Here is a 17198-nt window from a genome sequence, read left to right as displayed (position 1 = left end):
GGAGAGGGGAGGGAAAGTTGATTGGACAGAAATCACAGTTGATATGACAGCGAAGAAGAGAGGGCAGAGAGGAGAGAGCAGCGGATGTAAACGGTGAAGGCTAATTGGCCAGGTGAGCAGGTGAGGAACACGAGAAGGAGGCGGCTGGCTGCGGGAAAACTTGATCCGTGGACAGGTTGGAAACTCAAGCATATATAAGACCGAGCCAACTGTGAGCGGACACCACAAAGCCTTATCTGTTACTGCTGCTGCTGCTGCTGCTGCTTTGGACCTGGACGGAGAGGAGACCGAGCCAACAGCGGTGAGTCCCACAGCTGCATGGGGAGAATACAGGTGTTGGCCAGATGTGCTGCTGCTGTACCTGCGCTGCGGGAAGATGAGCTAGAAGTGTAACCATAGCCTTATATTCTCTTTCATAGGGTTTTGTTCATCATTTATATAAAAGTTTTAGGCATGCTTATCCTTAAATGCTTTAGCCTACTAATAGTAGTAGGCTATTGCTCCAACCAGATGACAAACTGAGTGATGAATGACTTCATAAAAGATGTTTTAAATCACTGACAGGATTGTTTTAAGATCACCATCATCTTTTCCTATAAAGGTACAAACATAAGCTAAAACATGTCATGATAATATCTGAACTCCTCAAGCTTTCAGGGACTGTACTAAAATGATTAGAGAAGTCAGAAAAGTGATGTATTTGTATTTTTTGCACAAGTGAAGGCAGTCTGTACATGCTTGGAGAGCAGGATGTGGCTGACATTCATTGGCTGACATTAGGGATATCCGTCTCAGAAAATATAAGTTGCATGTTATATGGTACAAAATTGTTGTTACACTGTAAACATTGACTTCAGGAGAGTCAGGAAACCGATCACCTCAGAATTACAAGTAAAGTAGACCATGCAATTTAAGTTGTGAGTGCTAAAAAGTTTTAACAACTTAAAATCATTAGTCTTCGTTACTTGGTTATTTCGAAGTAATCGGTTTACTCAATTTAAGATCACTGTCAGATTTTACAGTATATTATTAGGCTATTATCAGTTACAATGACCCTTAAAGAAATGGAAACAGAAGAGTTTCTTTTGGTTTGGCAAAATATTTTGTCCTGATCAAAATTTGATAGACTTCAGAGAATTCAATACTGTAGATAAGCAAATGTACACGGTACGATAACCATCTTATTTTCCTAAAACTGCTGTAACGCTGCAGCCCTTGTGCTATTATAGAAATTGGTGGCTTGCATATTCAAAGTTGTTTTTTATTTTCTTGGTGGTGGTTGTAAAATCACAAACAGTATATTGTATATTTATGAACTATATCCCCACCCTTATTATTTTTGTATGGTGCCAATCACCCTGCACAGCTCAGCCAACCCAATTAAGCAGTTCAAGGGCAGAAATTATCCTCAGTTATGAAGAAGCCACCGGGGAAATCTGAACAGGAAACCTGATGAATAAGGCATAGATCATAATATTATGAATTTGTTAAATGTAATGAAAAACATTTTGAAACAAGTTGTATATCTCTTGTGAATCCCGCTGATTCTTTCACTGACATTTTTATCCTTTTTTTTGACAACTTGAGCATATTTTGTCGAACATTCGTGACTGGAGATTTTGATGGGATCATAATATTAACCTAGATACATCTCCAAATATGACAAAAGTTAATCCAGCATGACACAAAAATGGACTGGGAGCAAATCAAAAAGCCAGAATTAGGTGAAGAAAATGTTTGTGTGTGCGAGAGGTAGAGTGTGTGTGTATGTTTGTGTGTGTGTGTGTGAATTATTTACAGAGCTTTTCTTTGACTCTGCAGGACCAACATGTCGCTCACCTCCATCCTTTCAGCTGAGGCCATTGAAAATGCTGTCAAGGACTGTCAAGGTAGCGTCTCCACACACACACACACACACACACACACACACACACACACACACACACACACACACACAAATATTTGAAACTACTCATTCATTTAAAACCGTCCCATACAGAAAACATGGCTCATCGCTCCATGACCTCAACAGTAAGATCACAGGATCAATAGCTGTAACTTTAACTAACTACACACCTAATTGTGATAAAATGCACAGTAATCCTGATCCACGATTGGTAAATCGATCTGCTCATAATCTGTGTTCCAGATGTTTCTAACACACTCCCCGTACAAGGTGCATAATCTTCTCTACAGTTTCATTGTTTCTAATATTGTACAGCATCCTCTTCAGCTTTAACTGAATAGTGATGAAATCCGAATTTGAAAAGGTTTTCAATCATCTTGTCTGTTTTAGTGGAGGCATGTGTCAACTGGACTTAAAAGATAAAAAACAGGGGCTGGAAAATCTCCCACCTGGACAGCAGCCACACGCTGTTTTAATCTCCACATCAGCTCCCACCCTGCTAAACCTCATGTGTCAGCTTCTGTCCCTTTTATTATTATTTTATCTATGTTTGTCTGTAACTGTTATGTTTGTATGTGTGTGTGTGTGTGTGTGTGTGTGTGTGTTGTGTGTTTCCAGCTCCGGACACATTCTGCTACAAAAAGTTCTTCCAGCTGTGTGGCCTGTCCTCGAAGTCGCCCAAGGAAATCAAAGATGTCTTCCAGATCCTCGATGAGGACAACAGCGGCTTCATCGAGGAGTCTGAGCTCAAGTGTGTGACACAAAGATCAAATATTTTTTTACCTCAAGTAACATCTTTTCATCTAAAATCATTTGCAGAGCTTGTATTTTGTATTTGTGTGTGTCTTTCAGAAAGATTTACACACAGTAGTATTATTGGGAGGACCATTAAGCCATCGCCTAATAATCCACTATGGGCAAAGTGTTATGATTGCATTTGGTGTGTGTGTGTGTGTGTGTGTGTGTGTGTGTGTGTGTGTGTGTGTGTGTGTGTACAGGTACTTCCTGCAGCGGTTCATCCCCGGGGCACGAACACTGACCGAGGCAGAAACCAAGAGATTCATCTCAGCAGCTGATGATGACAGTGATGGCAGAATTGGAGCGGACGGTCGGTATCTGATTTCTCAGATTGTATTTGTACAAACTCATGATGTAGGCAGGATTGATCTCATTGGTTGGACTGAATTTCAGTGGGTGGAGTCAAACAAACACAATCTGAGTTAACAGAGAAGAGTCAGCTAACTTTATGCAGCTTAGAGCACTTTTGTAATACCGAAGTAATGCATTTAGCCATTACGATAACAAACAAGTCATTTGCTAACCTGCTTAAATGCAGTTTTATAGTCATGAATGATCACATTGATTTGCTATTAAAGCAACATTATGTAGAAATTGGCAACACTGTGCACTGCCTCAGGCTTATTTACTTACAGTGAACAAAGGGCTGACTATGAGGATCCTTATTTATGTATAATCTTACAGATAAAATGTAAATGGGCATAAATTGACTAATGATTTCCATCAGTATTCTTCTAAATGATCGATATAAGTATATATGCATCCATTACTGGCAGGCGGTGTTTTACTATAATGTCTTTGCATTGATTTGATCCTCAATATCAGATGCATTAAGACAAGTAACACAGTCGATCTAAACAACTCAAAGGAGCAATAACTTTAACAGTTTTCAGCAGAGGTTTATTAAAATCAATCTTACAAGCTCAGCTCTGAGGAATCAAAGTGTTTCTTCTGTTCAGTGGTACAAATCAGTAACCGAGGATCTTTGTTCATCCATGTTGTTTTTAGGTTTATTAGTGTAAAAACCATCTGCACTGATACTAGAAGTCATGACCTCTTGATTATTGTCCCAGTTTTGCCAACTGTCCAGTTACCAGCATTATCAAAGCTCAGCCGTCTTACATAACAGGACAAAGACTCAGATTGAAGTCTTTATTGTTATTGTGTAAAACAATGAAACAGTCAACCATCTGTCTGAGCTGCATAGTGCATAATAGATAAAAGAGGTCATAAGGAAGAAGAATTAAATATTTACTGAAGAATTAAATAGATACCAAAAATAAAATGGTTATTAAGAATAAAATAAGCATTAAAAGGATTGTCAGGGGGAAAAAATAGAAAAAAGATAGTTAGGAAAAGCACTTGTACAATTCATAAAACATGATTTCTATTCTGTGTCAATTTTATGTGACGGCTCTGCATAAGGTTAAAATTTGCTTGATTAATGGCCATTCAACATGTTTTCTTTCTCCAGAGTTCCAGACTATGGTCCTGTCCTGAGTTTCACAGATGAAAAGCGCTCAAGTCTTCAGGTCCTCAGTCCTCTACCCAGCTCTGGGCTCATCTGATCCCAGCTTCCATTCCCAGTGATTTATTTAGTTTTCTACTAAACTCTGTGTGCTCTAGTTGTTTTTAAATGACCTTTTGTCCATTTAAAGACGATAAACCTTTAATTTGTCTTTCCATTGTGTTCGTCCATGTTATTTTTCTGTGCACAACTCTGACAATTAATGAGATGAATAAACATGTGGAAACATAGATCACCTCTCCATGGTTATCTTTTCTGAAATCATGTTCGATGTGTAAACAAATGCTATAAAAATCACATTTGTCATATCATGTTTCAGCAAAAAATAAAATGTGGCTAAATGACTGTGTGTACAAATACCAGCTGATAGCTCAAGAGTAGAAACCACATGAATGACAGGAGGAATAAAAGCATCCGCGGCTCTGCTGGTGTTTGTGGTGCTGGCTCAGGTGTGTGTGAGCTGACCAATCAGAGCAGACTGGACAAAGAGAGGGGCTTAAAAACAGCATTTCAGACATAATGAGAAAACTCATGTAAACCTATTCTAGTATGAACCCAAAATAAAGTTATGAACCTGAAAATGAGCATAATATGTCTCCTTTAGATTAAGATGTTCTACAAATACACAATTTTCCACGACATGGATTTGTCACTATACTAGAAACACATAAGGGAATATGTTCACAAATAAACATGGGTGCAGACTGAAAATTGGTGACTGTGTATCTCATGACTACATTAATCATAGATCATTTACTAACATTTACAATTGAACAAATTGAACTAAGTATTTGTTTATTCAGGGTTTTTAAGGTTTATATTTGTTTATAGAGAAAAGATGTAAGGTATAAAACATTACAGGGATTGGTGTGAAAATAAATGTACGGTATAATCAAAACCAAGAACTGAATGTGACAATTAAAGAAACAAATGACTTCCGAATGCATGCACTATACAATCCAAAGTCCAACCAAAGTGTCTCATCACTGTGCAATAAAGACTTGATGTAATCAAAGGCAAGACCAAAGAAGAACTTGGTTAATAATCCTCAGTGTAAAATAAGAGCTAAAAACTCTTTGTAAACAAGTTTTATTAAGTAAACCTAAAATCAAATATTACAGCATGTGAAGCCACATCTTTGCAGAATCCGAGCACATATACATATATATATTATAAATAACCAAGAAGTTATTCTAAAGTTCACAGCAATTCTTGTTCCCCTAGGAACCTTTATTTGGCTTGACATCGATTTTACCCGAGCAGTTGAACTTGTGACGCCGCGCTGTCAAATACAGGAAGTTAAGAATGTGAAGTATAATGCGGCATCTCCTCTCATTGATCTCATTTCCTCATTTTTTATTTTTGTTTACGCAACCTACAGCCACAAGTACCTGCCCGTGTTGGGTGTAAGCTTTGTGAGGTGAGTGTTACCGTCGTCTTACTCTGTTTTTCTCCGCCTGAATCTCTGCAAACACAACTCTACTGCTAGCAGAGCAAGCTAGCAAGCTAATAGCTGCTGGATCAGGCTCACCGTCGGCTTGTTGCTGCGCTCTGTAACAGTTAATATGAAGTAGTTGTACATGTTAAGTTACAGAGCCACAGACGACACCGTGTGTGCTTAACTCACGAAGTCATAATTTACACAATAAAACAGCTAAGTTAGCTTGTGTGTTGTGGTTCCTCTCAGGGTTTTAGCTCAGTTTGCACAGACTTCACCGGCTTAACGACAGCAGCAGTCAACGTTGCGAAATGTACATGATCCTGTACACAGAGGTAGCGACACAATGCAACAGCAGGAGCAAACACGCATCTGATAGTACTGAAGTTTATAAAAAGCGCAGATTGAACTTCTTACTGAATTTTTGAACGGCTGTTGACGTTAAATTTAAAACATTTATAGCCTCATAAAACTTGAATGTTATGGTGGAGCAACCTGACACTGTAGTATGTTGTTGGGCCACCATGACATGAAAATATTGCTCATATGTTATTGCATTTATATATTCGAAATTCTTTATACGGATTATTTGTCCACCACTTTCTGCTGTATCAATGAGTGTATAAGAGACACTGATCAGGATCTCGGACTGCCTTAGTTGTACCCAAGTACACTCAATAAGCTGGTGAATATGTGTTAATATTAGTTTTGTGCTATCGTTTCATTTTCGAGCACCTTCAATGGGATTTTCCTCCAGTATGATAAAACACTATTAAAAGGAAGTATTATAATAACCACCACTGTATGAATTAGGGGTGCACCGATTCCAAAGCCTCAGCCAGGCCTGTACCATAAACAACACATTTACCCTTTTTCCAAATTCTGGTATGTCTGTACCTTGCTGCATGGATTAATAGGTATACTTTTTTTGTAATGTAGTAACATTAGGTCAGGGATAACTTTGGCACTTAAAGCTGTGTCAGTGACCTGCCATGAATAAATAAATGCAACTGTTAACGGAAACCGTAACTCTTGACATTGACAAAGCAGCTGTGGGTTGGTCATGGCATTGGCAATACCTGATCCACAGAATAAGGTCAGCATTTGGTAGGGACGTACGATCCATGTTTTTTTCAGTTCCGATCCAGTTCCAGTACCTGAATTTGAATATCTGCTGATACCGAGTACCAACCCGGAAACCAGTGTTTAATTCATAAGCTGTATGTCTCACTGTGTGGATAGGGATAATTATTTTACGTGTAAAGCAGGCTTGACTTAAACATTGGTTGCCTTGCCTTGTAAAACAAAATGCGACAACAAATACATAGATATACATTCACTGAATTGTTATTTTTGAATTAAAATATTCAATAAACATGTAGAAACTTTAATTAACATGAATTACAAGTTAAGATACAAACATTAAAATGAATTAATTATTTGCAAACGTTTAGTGCAAATAAGCATGTAGACAAAAACATGAAATATAATTGAATAGAGCAGCTCAATATCAGCAATGGATTAATGTTTCCCTACTATTTAGGAACATACTGATGTAGCATATCAGATCAGTGCATTCCAAGTATAGATCCAACTTTGCCCTAATAAACATCAGCTGTACTAGTGTGTTTGTTTGTGTGTGTGTTTAACCCTGCAGTTAGAGCTTAATGATTCTCTCCGGATCTGTCATGCTACAGTTTGTGATGTACTTGTCTTCATTCTGCAGGCACACGGCATGCTAACCAAACTGCCTTTGGAACAAAGGAAATCCAGACACAAGTTACACTAATGCTAATGATCAGGTAAAGCATACATGTTTGTGATGATGCAAGGCTGACATTGATGTAAGCTGGAAGAAATGTAAGAGGTCTCTTTATTTGGATTGTGTTTCTTCAGCTTTCTCTTTGTATCTGTTACAGTCCCAGGATGGCCTCAGGAATGCAAGAGAAACAGTACACACCATCCCTGCTCAGTTTTTTCGTTTATAACCCAACATTCGGACCCCGGGAAGGAGAGGTGGGGTTGATTCCCAGATATACACATACTTTACAGTTTGATAAGTTCTGGGTTTTTTTAACTCTGGTTATTAGGAACTTGTCAAAAGTGTAATTTTTGTTTTCTTTAGGAAGAGAAGAAGATTTTGTTTTACCACCCAAGTGATGTGGAGAAGAATGAGAAGATCCGAAATGTGGGCCTTTGTGAAGCCATTGTACAGTTCACCAGGTAAAGAGTTCAGTACTGTAGGCTTGGCATTAATTTAAAAGTGTCCAACGTGAGTTATGTGGCGCAATTTGAAAAGCTGTTTTGAAGCAAACGAGAAGGAGGGCGTCCTTTCTTTGAACCCGAAGTATAACAGAACAGGGAAATGTTGCAATAAGTTGTGATATAAAACACTGATAAGTAACCGCTATCTGTGAAAGCAGAAAGGATCGGACTGCACATCTTGTATCTCCTTTCTTTTCACGGTCATGTCTTCTGTCTTCCAGAACGTTCTGTCCAACAAAACCAGCCAAGTCCCTGCACACACAGAAGAACCGGCAGTTTTTCTTCGAGCCCGAGGACAATTTCTGGATAGTCATGGTATTTTTAAAAGCTTACTTATACTTCTCTTGTTTAATATTTGCTGTTTTTTTGACTGTTGAATTTCTTTTGGATGTTATTAAGCTTTCCTTCTCTAATCCTGCTGTTTGTATTTCAAATTCTTTCCTCAGGTGGTACGAAACCCAATGATTGAGAAACCAAACAAAGATGGTAAACCTCCCACGGTAGAATATCAGGAAGAGGAAATACTTGTGAGTGCTGAGTGATGCTCAACATCTGTATTTCTTTCACTAAATATTGTCAGTTTAAACTTTACCTCACCTTTACCCTCTTGCCTCTGTAGGACACTGTTTATGGTGCAGTGGTAAGGCAGTGCTACAGTATGTACAAGGTGAGTGTGTAGTATATGTATTTTAGACACTGTCAGAAGTCCTTCTCTTCTAAAAACCATATAATAACACCCCTATACTACCAGTTTATGGCCTTTTATAATACAAAAAGAATAATTTTGTAACAGTGATTGTTTTGCTTGTGCTTTAGCTCTTCAATGGCACATTTGGCAGAGCGATGGAAGCCGGTGGAGTGGAGCTGCTCATTCAGAAGCTTGAAAAGTTCTTCTACAGGGTAAAAAGCTCTCCATTTGAAAGCATGATTGATTATAACCAGACAGTGTGCGCATAGATGTTTTATTAGAAAGTCACTTGAGCCTGAAAAGCAATGTTTTCACAAGGTCTTGCCTCCAGGGATGACACTCCGTTGTACATACAGTGTTTCTTTGTAAAGAGTCATGTGACTGTGTGAAAAGACGTTTGCAGTCATGCCTGATTTCCTCATAATTGTCTGTCTTTATTAGCTTCTCCACCTTCATGCCACAGTCGGCTTGCTGGAACGATAAACACATATGCACAAGTATAAAAAATTAATTTCTAATTAGGGAATACCCATCTTAAGTTAACACGGGCTTCCCTCTCCCCCATGTAACCCAAAGACTGAGACAAAGAGTGAGCTGGCGGTGGTGTGCCTGTCAGAGGTTGAATGTCAGGATGATGCAAGCGTCTCCACACAGCATCAGTCAGAGTTTCTTATTCCTCGGTCTTTATTGCTCTGTAAGCAAGCACTTGTAGGCAGGTAAACTAACCCCTTTCACCTTCCCTTCTCCCGTGTCTCTGGGCTGTCTCCTGTTATTTCTGTGTGGGTGTGTTCATTCTGGGGTTTTCAGTATCTGCAGACTCTCCATCTTCAATCCTGCGACCTGCTGGACGTGTTTGGAGGCATCAGCTTCTTCCCACTGGACAAGATGACCTACCTTAAGATCCAGTCGTTCGTCAACAGAGTGGAGGAGAGCCTCAGTCTGATCAAATACACAGCCTTCCTGTATAACGACCAGCTCATCTGGTACAGACTTGAAACTTTTTTGTAAATTGTGTTTTATACCCCCAGCTATTGATACTGATATTGAATTTGGAAGCCCTCTTGAACACACCACCTGCAGAAATAACACTTTTACCGACAAAATCCGCTCTTTACAAATCAAAAATGCTTGCTGCACACATAACATTAGCATCCTGAGTGTCTGGATCCCCCAGTTTTCCCATTTTTTCCCACTGATGGCTATTGCCTATATCCACTTTTGTCTTTATAAGGCTCAGTTTTTCAATTCAGCAGCTTATAAAAAATTAGTTCTGGGTTCTTTAACTTGTTGGTAGTGCTTCTCACCAGCACACAACATTTTTTGTTGTTTGCTAGCAGACAGAAGTTGCTAGGAAACACCTTCACACAATACAAAGTTAGCAGAGAGATGATTGTAAGGTGGGCGGCACTTAATGGCACTGTCTCTATCCTTGGTAAACAGAGGTGGGTCCTGTAATCCTCTTTGCGGTTAACATGCTCACTGAAATGTCACTTTCGCTCCGGGAGCAGTGGCACAGTGTGTAAGCACGGGGGATTACATGATTTATAATGAAATTACTCGAGAGCAGTGTGATCTTTCATTGTCAACAGACAAACAGAAGAGCTGTTTAATTATTGTCTAAATTAAATAGCATTGCTCTGGAGTATTCATAGCAGCACATTTTTAATTAATTAATATAGCACCCGGCCCATGATGCAAATTCAACTGGAGGCACACTGAAAATATTGTCAACAGCCACATATTATTTGGATTTTGGCAGGGCGCGTTGTAACGGTTGTAATTTTGTCCCTGCGGTTTCGTCTGCAGGAGCGGACTGGAGCAAGATGACATGAGGATCCTGTACAAGTACCTGACCACTTCGCTGTTCCCCAGGCACTCTGAACCAGAGGTGAGGAGGTGGGAGTGCACATGGGGTTAGGATACAACTGTGGAATCTGATCCTGTTTTTGTTTCTCTCAATCAATATATAGACATGCAGGATTAGTCCACCACAGATTCATTGGTTTTGCAGATAGTGAGCTTGAGGTGATTGTTGTTGAACATGTTCACTGGAAATTATTCACTGAAATCATACATGTCAATGTAGTGAGAACTTCTGTTTTGCCAGAAAATACACTTAATACCTTTTTTATCAAATTCCTTCAAAGTCTTCACTACATACAGTATATTATGTGTTCTGGACAGATATAATTGCAAAGTGCAACTTGACTGCTGCACAGAGGCACACAACCCTGAGGTGGTAATTCTAGTTTATGATGACAGCACCATCTTAGCACTGATAGTGTGCTCCCGATACTATGCTCCTTCATGATTATGAAGAATGTAATGTGAGCTGATGCTTTTTTTTTATGTTAATGATCCAGACAGTCTGGGGTTTCATTTGAGCCACCAATTTGAAGTGCGCTTGTGTTGTCTTGTTGCACCTTGTGTCAGTGTCAGTTGACTGTTTTGCATGTCGTAATGATGTGACGTAACAATTATATTCATTTGAGTAAATAAAATATTATTATTTTGTACACTATCACTATTATTTTGATAAATGTCTTCATCAGAGAGGAGCTTAGTATTTGGAGCACACACAATTGGTGCTAAGATGGCCGTGTAAGAAAAAATAAATGCATACAATGGCTTTCAGTGGCATCAGTTTGGCACAAATGGTGCCTCATAAGACAGAAATTACAAGACGACTGTCCTGAATACGAGCTGTGAATGTTGCTTGCAAAGCTGTGAGGAACATTTTCCACTAACCCACTCTTTTCTCCTCATAGCTGGCTGGCAGGGACTCTCCTCTGAGGCCAGAGGTCGCAGGGAATCTGTTGCACTATGGGAGGTAAGTCCCCGATCACATGTATCTGTATCTGTGTTTGTCTGCAGAGGGTCCAGTAAAAACAAGAGTGGGATTATGTTGAGATGTCTGTCAGTGGAATAATGTCTTCAACATAAAAGGTATCCAACATTACACATCAAGAGGCATACTGTTTACATCCACGTGCATGTGTGTGCACCAGCGTCTTGTGGTCTCGACCCACTGACGGTAATGAGCTTTGCTTGCAGTCAACCAAATTATTTAAGGAGGCAACTCCCTTGGCTAGCACTTTGTATTTAAATAAGAGAGCAGGGGGTAGAGTTTCACTGCACGCTCCGGGAAAGAAAATAAAGCCTACTTTCTATTCAGTTTCAGTGTACATATGTAACCACAGACAGTTTGCTCAAGTGTTTTCCGTCTGACAAAACGTGTGTGTGAATGCTGCTTCAAGTCATTTGTCCCTGAAGGTGAAGTGGAGCTGTTGCAGTAGTCCAAGGCTGACTCCTGGTGACCTATAAGTATAAGCTCTGACTGGATGACACTCGAGAATATAAAGAAAATTAAATGAAGGACAGCAAAATTGTTAGAACTACGTTGAAGTAAAATAGGCTACAGATGGGCTTGGAGAGAGTTGGAGAAACACATGTAACACAAAGACAGGCCTCAGTGCTCATGGTTTATAATATGTGGCATCCTTGGAGTCTCGTGTATAAACAGTATAACAGTGAGTCCTTTGTTCAGTTTGGATCTGTCATGAAGGGATACGTGGTGAAGAGGAATGAATCTTTTAGTTCTTTTCTAATCAGTATGATATGGTTTGGTTCAGTCTTTTCAACACTTTAGTCCAAGATATCTTGACAACTGCTGGCTGTGTTGCTGTGTATTTGGTACAAATATTCAGGAAAGCTGATGATTCATACCCGTTTTGGTAACCCACTGACCTTACATCTAGTGCCACCATCAGGCCAAACCTTCCCCCATGAGCAAAGCTTAGATCTGTCTTGTGACGTCATTAAAAATACCACAAATCCTCGCTTCAAATGCTTTTTGCTGGAGATGTACAGGATCCACTTTGAATGAATCTAGAGATAAAATGTCAATTTATCGAATGACCAAAAATTAGTTCTCTTCAGGCTCCTTTTTACAGCATTACCAGCAATCTCTCCTAAATGTGTAGTCTTGTTTTGTAAATAGTCTCTCAGGTAGGCTTGCAGTTTTGACTTTTTGGACTGTTCATGCTCTCCTCTGTTTCCTCCAGGTTTCTTACAGGACCTACCAACCTTAAAGACCCTGAGGCCAAATTCAGATTTCCAAAAATATTTGTCAGCACAGACAATGGCTACGAGGAGCTGCACCTGATCGTTTATAAGGTAGAGTAAACATGATCTGCTATATTTGTGACAGTCCATAAAGGAGTTTTTTTTAATGTATTAAAATAGGGGGGAGTTGTTATTCATTTTTATAATCTGTGAACAGCAGATTTAGGATGAAATATTCCACTGCTCTATCACACGATATGGATTTTTTGGGATTAGACAGCTGAATTTTAAAATGATGAAGTTTGCCCACGATGCTTATCATGTTAATGTGATTTCTAACCTGTGTGACCTTGATACTGCATTTAACCTGCACCCATCTGCTCTTTTCCAGGCGATGAGCGCTGCAGCGTGTTTTATGATCAGTGGTAAGTGTGCACCCAGTCACCCAGCTGCCCACTGAATAAAAAGAGTCAACTTTCATTTCCCTTTCCTGGTTAATTTATTCTGGTGCCGTCTAGTATTTTAGCCATTTTACTGCTCATATGAAGCTAAAATGTCCCTTTCTCTTCAGATGTCCCATAATGTCCGTCTTCTTCATCTCTTTTCTAGCCTCTGTGGAGCTGACGAGGGACTTCTGTGAACAGCTGGACGGCTTGGTGGGCCCTCAGCTCACTTTGTTGGCATCAGACATCTGTGAACAGTTCACCATTAACCGCAGGATATCAGGGTCAGTTGACCGCTTAATTAACAATATTTCTAATTGTTGTCAAAAATGTAATTACAGCAACAACTCATGCATATATTCCTTTTTTAAATATTTTTCCCCTCATAAACCATTTAAAGTGAAATATACGACATTTTGAGGACACAACATTTTAAGGAACTGCCAGCTTATTAAACATTTCTAAAATTTCAAACTAAATTCTTCAGTTTGACTTTCTTGACTAAATTATCAGTGCATTAATTGAAAGAAAGAATAGTTGGTTGCAGCCCTACTGTAGACTTATTTGTTCATCAGTTATTTATGTTTGTGCTGCATCATAATTAGTCAAAAACTGTTTCCAGAACATTCTCAGAATTAGAGAGAATGTAGCATAAGGGCACGAGATGATTTTAATGAAATGCAGTCCCATGATTAGCCATGTTGTTGTCACCAGTTTGTATTAACTCTGCCTGGCTGCCAGCGTTAGATGAGACTCTAATACCACTGGATATCGTCAGGGCACTACTTAGGGGTAACTCAAGCAGAGTAGCTGTAAAGACTGGCATCCTGGCCTGCTCTCCTTTAACCCCAGCAGTTAGCTTCAGATTCGTCCGCGCCTGTAATCCAAGACTGGACTCCCTGGCACGGGCAATTTGATGGGCCCCTTTTTTAATCACCCAAGTGAAGAATCCACTGAATAAATGATGGCGTCCCAAATTCTTCAGCTGGCGTTCAGGCCTGCGTCCTGATTTGGCCTGTTGGAACTGTAAATAATTAGACCAAGCAGAGATAAAATCAGTTGTATGGCCTGTTTGAATACCTACACACACTCCTCCAGAGATGCTATTACAGTACTGTTGTCAGGTAAGCTGTGGTAATAACTGTATCCTCAGTTGACCTTAACGTGGGTGGACAATGGAGTGGGCTTAATTAAAATGCACAAGTGGCTTTTTGGTGGATGTTATCATCCAAAGTGATTTGGCCTTCCTGTATCATCTATTAATAATGTGTGTTTACTGAATGGCTTGCCACAGAGACACCCCAACTCTTTGACTGGACATCGTTAGTCTCCTACTGATGTATACAGGGGCTATAGTGTTAAAACAAATTAGCAAGATATGTCTTCCCTCCATATCTGCTCAAAATAAAAGCTGAGGGCAGCACCTCTAACAAACAAACAATGTCACCTTGAAAATGAAGTAGCACCCTTTCAAAAAGATGCACATCATAGACTGGTCCTTGTTTTTCACAAGCAGGGGGTCATACAGCTTTAACATTTTGTGTCCATTCAGGCCTGAGAAGGAGCCGCAGTTTAAGTTCATCTACTTCAACCACATGAACCTGGCGGAGAAGAGCACCATCCACATGAGGAAGACTGCCAGTGTCTGCCTCACCTCTGTCCACCCCGACCTCATGAAGATCCTGGGAGACATCAACTGTGACTTCGCCAGGTAAGGCAGGGAAAGGCTGTAGCTGTGTTTATCTTAAAGGCCTCCACACATTTGTTCAAAAGTTTTTCCTAAATATATTGCAACATTATTTTCAGGCCTTATTGCTCCCAGCACTAGCAGGTTAAATTCCTTTTACACAAACCCTTCAGGAATAACTTGTAGATACAATGAGAAAAATGACACATCAATAGCAAAGCCAAGTATCCTTGATACTAAGCATCCCACTCTCTCCCAAAAAGGCTGAACTTGTGGAATATGTGGGCGTGCTGATACACATTCCTTGCAGCGTCAACACTGGGTCCCAGTTAATTTGGATTTCTGCTGAGGGGTTTTAAAAAAACAAATAAAAAATTTGCTTCAAAAATCCCCCCCACGTCAATGATTTAGTGGAGCTACACTGAGTTTCCCGGAGACATTCAGCCTCATCAGGGATTTTCATCCCGTTCTCCCTCTCCCAACTCTGCCTGACATGATTTGTTGAACTAGCTGTGTCATTTTCACAGATAATGTGACGTCTGTGGGAACTTTGTAAACTCACTCAGTTTAGATGCAGTCATGAGACTGTAGTCATGTGAAAGTCCCATTTCCAGACTGTGGGCCATAAAGTGGCATCTACATTCATAGCTTTGATGCTGGTATCAATATCAGTTCCTCTTTTTGCGCAGATGTTGTACAGATGTTCTTTCCTTGTCTGCATACTCAAAACATACACACTGTTATCTGCGCAATTTAGATATTGAAATTTAAGTATTTCTTGGGGATTTCTGTTGTGTTTTAAGTAGAAATACATTTACTTCTGACTCAACCATTGAAAAAATATTAGATTATAGGAAGTTTTTTTAGAAATATATGAGGTCTTTGAGTCCGTTTAGCTAAATACATTATCTTGGAAGCACAGTTCCCCTCAGATACAAAGAACCTGCTGTAAATGTGATAGTTTCCTTCACTTGACTTTCTATTTGTCTCCCAGGGTGGATGAAGATGAAGAAATCATCGTAAAAGCTATGACAGATTACTGGGTAGTTGGTAAGAAGTCAGACCAGAGAGAACTGTACGTGATCCTGAATCAGAAGAACGCCAATCTGATCGAAGTAAACGGTAAGTCTCCACCAATTGGCAATGACTAAATCTGTGTCAGTCATCGATACTTCAACCTTAATACCCTTTTCTCTTTTCCCCCCTACAGAGGAGGTCAAGAGGCTTTGTGCAACACAATTCAACAACATTTTCTTCTTGGACTGATGCAGCAGACAGGCAGAGACTGTTCCACCACACTAAAAACTGTCAGCGTTGCAGGGTATCATGACAGCATCAGCGTAATGCAATAATTGCATTGTAAAATAAGACAAAAATAAAAAGCTCTCTCACTAAGTTTTTTTTTATTTAACCTATCAAAATTGTAATTTTCTCTTGTAATTACATGTAAATCCAGATTTTTACTGTACATGTACTTTATTTTCCGTCTTTCTTTGTACATACTTGTAGGGTTTTGTTCACTGGACATATTGATTTCTTTGAAATTCCAACTTGTTCATGTTTTTTTTTTTTGGTTTTGTTGTTTTTAATGACCACATCATGACAGTGTCTCAAATTAATTTAAAAACTGACATGCACAGAACAGTTTACTCCAGGTTCCTTTGATGATCAGTGATAGTTTTAAAATAAGATGTCATTATGTCAAAACTATTGTGGTTTGTAAACAACTACGCTAACTTTAAATAAATTAAGAAGTCATTTTGCGTAGTGTAATTTTTCTACTTGTTGTTGAAGATGCACACTAAGCGGATGCGTTCCTTCCTTCCAAATAACAGCATCGTGTTATATATTTATATATTATGGGGAATATTATGGGGCCCATTTTCAGATCACAAGAATAAACTTTAATTTTAATTTTAGATGAATATGTCGTCATGAAATTTGACCCTGGACCATGGCGAAGATTACACGTTTATTGTTTCAGGGGCCTGATGGAATAACTTTGTGAGAAATGTGAAATGAAAGCTCCTTATAGTAGCTTTCTTATGAAAAATCTACAAATGCAAAGATGAATATATATATATATATGTGTGTATATATATATATGTATATATATATATATATATGTGTATATATATATATGTATATTTGTATATCTGTTAGATATATCGAGAAAAACGTGTGTTAATATTGTTTATCAAATGAAAAACACAAATAACAGTAAATTGATACATTTGCACTTCACACTACAGACCAATAGATGGCGTGAAATCATGCAATTGTAACCATCGAAAACACCTGAAGAAGAAGAAGAACCAATCAGAGTGCACCGTTCATGTCTGGTTTGCAGCCAATCAGCGTCACCGTAGATTCATTTCAA

At 39.1% G+C, this 17198-nt stretch overlaps 2 protein-coding genes across 2 annotated transcripts; both read left to right on the top strand.

The window, feature by feature from the left end:
• Positions 1–60: 60 nt before the first annotated feature.
• pvalb9 (parvalbumin 9) lies at positions 61–4462 on the top strand. The gene is made up of 5 exons (XM_084341567.1): positions 61–301; positions 1822–1889; positions 2525–2657; positions 2905–3014; positions 4179–4462. The coding sequence occupies exons 2-5, from the start codon at positions 1829–1831 to the stop codon at positions 4202–4204; spliced, it is 330 nt and encodes a 109-aa protein (XP_084197693.1). The 5' UTR covers positions 61–301; positions 1822–1828; the 3' UTR covers positions 4205–4462.
• Positions 4463–5507: 1045 nt separating this feature from the next.
• On the top strand, positions 5508–16581 carry ccz1 (CCZ1 homolog, vacuolar protein trafficking and biogenesis associated). The gene is made up of 17 exons (XM_084342916.1): positions 5508–5652; positions 7397–7472; positions 7590–7686; positions 7796–7893; positions 8157–8250; positions 8382–8462; positions 8555–8602; positions 8752–8835; positions 9431–9606; positions 10430–10511; positions 11392–11453; positions 12688–12799; positions 13080–13113; positions 13298–13415; positions 14684–14842; positions 15813–15940; positions 16029–16581. The coding sequence occupies exons 2-17, from the start codon at positions 7459–7461 to the stop codon at positions 16082–16084; spliced, it is 1443 nt and encodes a 480-aa protein (XP_084199042.1). The 5' UTR covers positions 5508–5652; positions 7397–7458; the 3' UTR covers positions 16085–16581.
• Positions 16582–17198: the final 617 nt, after the last annotated feature.

Source organism: Pagrus pagrus (genome assembly GCF_965226575.1).
Source record: "Pagrus pagrus genome assembly, chromosome: 21".
NCBI lineage: Eukaryota > Metazoa > Chordata > Actinopteri > Spariformes > Sparidae > Pagrus > Pagrus pagrus.
Note: the sequence above shows the minus strand (reverse complement) of the source record. Positions and strands in the feature narration are given on the sequence as shown.

What these genes read in the sequence shown, in the direction of transcription:
- pvalb9 (XM_084341567.1), top strand. Translation starts at nt 1,829, where the DNA reads ATGTCGCTCACCTCCATCCTTTCAGCTGAGGCCATTGAAAATGCTGTC. An exon ending in ATCGAGGAGTCTGAGCTCAA is followed by an intron (nt 2,658 to 2,904) that starts GTGTGTGACACA and finishes GTGTGTGTACAG; the next exon opens with GTACTTCCTGCAGCGGTTCA. An exon ending in TGGCAGAATTGGAGCGGACG is followed by an intron (nt 3,015 to 4,178) that starts GTCGGTATCTGA and finishes TTCTTTCTCCAG; the next exon opens with AGTTCCAGACTATGGTCCTG.
- ccz1 (XM_084342916.1), top strand. An exon ending in TTGAAAAGTTCTTCTACAGG is followed by an intron (nt 8,836 to 9,430) that starts GTAAAAAGCTCT and finishes TGGGGTTTTCAG; the next exon opens with TATCTGCAGACTCTCCATCT. An exon ending in AATCTGTTGCACTATGGGAG is followed by an intron (nt 11,454 to 12,687) that starts GTAAGTCCCCGA and finishes TGTTTCCTCCAG; the next exon opens with GTTTCTTACAGGACCTACCA.